The sequence below is a fragment of the Corvus brachyrhynchos genome, unplaced genomic scaffold (genome assembly GCF_000691975.1).
Source record: "Corvus brachyrhynchos isolate BGI_N302 unplaced genomic scaffold, ASM69197v1 scaffold58, whole genome shotgun sequence".
Taxonomy (NCBI): Eukaryota; Metazoa; Chordata; class Aves; order Passeriformes; family Corvidae; genus Corvus; species Corvus brachyrhynchos.
In genome coordinates, this window is record NW_008239539.1 from 737,593 (window position 1) to 739,568 (window position 1,976).

Below are 1,976 nucleotides of genomic sequence, written 5' to 3' on the forward strand. Positions count from 1 at the left end.
GAAGGAGCAGCAAATTTTCCTATGGCTACAAGTGGGGAGCAGATACATTGCTGGTTTCTCATCAAATCCTCAGGTTACAGCCTCATGAACCAGAGCCCAGCTGAGGACAGAACATTCTTTGGGCAGGCTTGGGGACTCTGCTGCTGCTCAGCTTCCATTGAATCTTCACAGGACAAAGGCCAGTGATGAGAGCAGCAGGGACTAACCTTCTCCTGTTACCTAAGGGAGTTACCTGGATAGTGATGGTTCCCTTTCCGCTGTCTGTCTGCAGATGGATCTCCAGCTCTGGCAAGGCCTTGCCTTCTGTCATCAGCCGGTGACGCAGCTTCTCCAGGGCATCGCTGCCATTGGAGATCAGCTCCCGGATAAACACCTGGGGACGAGACACAACCTGACACTGCAGCCTGGCCTTGTCCCTGCACAGCACTCCCAGAGACCTGGGAGCTCAATGGCTCCCACAAACTAACTCCCAGCTCCCCAAACTGTGTTTCCCCATTATGTGCCAGGAGAACAGTTTGTCCAAACTCAGTGGGAAACTGCAGACGCTCAAGGCTCACAGAGTCATTTAGCTATACCTACAAATTGTTTCAAAAACCCATTTTCAAGGTGTCTTAAGAAAACATCAGTCAAGAAAGCCTGACATGAAGGCTCAGGACTTGCCGGGAACTGAACAGTTTTTCTCCCAGCTCAACCATTTTGGATGTATCCCTTGACAGAGATGGGGATTTGCCAACAGAAAGTCTCCCAGCAAGTTGTGGGGTCTCTTACCTCCTTCTCTGAGTACAGGGAACGGGCAACAATGTCCAGCAGTTTCTTTGTTTCAGCTTGGAATTCATGTTTAGAGGCTGCACCTGGAATAAAGGTTAGGGGTGGGGTTATTCAGTTTGGAGGAGAGAGCTCAGGGAGCACTTAGAGCCCTGTCCAGTGCCTACAGGGCATCCAGGAGAGCTGGAGAGGGACTTTGGACAAGGGGGAATGGCTTCCCACTGCCAGAAGGCAGAGATAGATGGGATATTGGGAAGGAATTGTTCCCTGGGAGGATGGGGAGGCCCTCACAGGTTGCCCAGAGAAGCTGTGGCTGCCCCTGGATCCCTGGAAGTGTCCAAGGCCAGGTTGGATGAGCACATCCATACAGCCACCCCTGCAGGTAGGGAGCTGTGCCCAGAAATAAATCCTCAGAAATAAAACTACAAAACATCTCAGCTGAAAGACCACCCTTGGCCTTTTAAAAATAGCAAGAGGCATCAGAGAACTCTGGGAAAACATAGGGAAGAGCCACAGGTCCCACATCACCTCCGCTATGCCTTGCTGGTGAGGATGTACATTCTCCAGGGATGGGGTGAAGCTGGAGTGTGGGCAGCCAGCACATCAACCCCACCACAGACTTCACAGCCTGGCAGTCTCAAAAATGCCTCCCAGAAAAACCATGGAGGCACAGAGTTAAGATGTTGTTTCTGTGCTAGAATAACTCATTGCTTAGACTGCTTTAGAGCACCTCTCCCTGAAGTTGTGCAAAGCAATTTATTCTAACTAAAGGGCTGACACCAGGGCTCTCATCACACCTCCACGATCCACAGCAATGACCCGGACAGGCACAGTTTGCTTCTGGGACAGAAAATTCTTTTCAGCCAGTTCTAGTGCCTGTGGAGCCTCCACACATACACATGACCATCAACTGCCTGGCTAAGCCCATGGATGCAGTCTTGATGTCCTTGTTTCTCAGTAAAGGCTGTTCTGACCTCCATCCCCAGTTTTTGGGAGGTGATGGTGCAACGCAGATTCAAAGGACGTGGTGACCAATACCTGCACTTCCTCCAGAGGCAGTAGCACTGCTGAGGAGGGCTCACCTGCACCACACCTTGTCCCTGGTGCACCCCAAGAGTGTCCCCAAAACCATCTGTGCCCAGGCCCACCTTTCACGTTCTCTGTGTTGCTGATGATGGTGTGCAGGGGCTCTTCCTCCTTGCTCTCTGCTG

At 51.6% G+C, this 1,976-nt stretch overlaps 1 protein-coding gene across 1 annotated transcript in view; it reads right to left on the bottom strand.

Moving 5' to 3' along the window:
- Nucleotides 1–1,976, bottom strand: part of TRAP1 (TNF receptor associated protein 1) — a 19,172-nt gene that overhangs the window by 17,045 nt on the left and 151 nt on the right. The window contains exons 1-3 of the mRNA XM_017741300.1: nucleotides 1,914–1,976; nucleotides 769–851; nucleotides 233–373 (exon numbers count right to left, since the gene is read on the bottom strand). The exon at nucleotides 1,914–1,976 is cut by the window's right edge and continues 151 nt beyond it. Coding sequence (XP_017596789.1) covers nucleotides 233–373; nucleotides 769–851; nucleotides 1,914–1,976 — 287 coding nt within the window. The remainder of the gene's footprint in view (nucleotides 1–232; nucleotides 374–768; nucleotides 852–1,913) is intronic.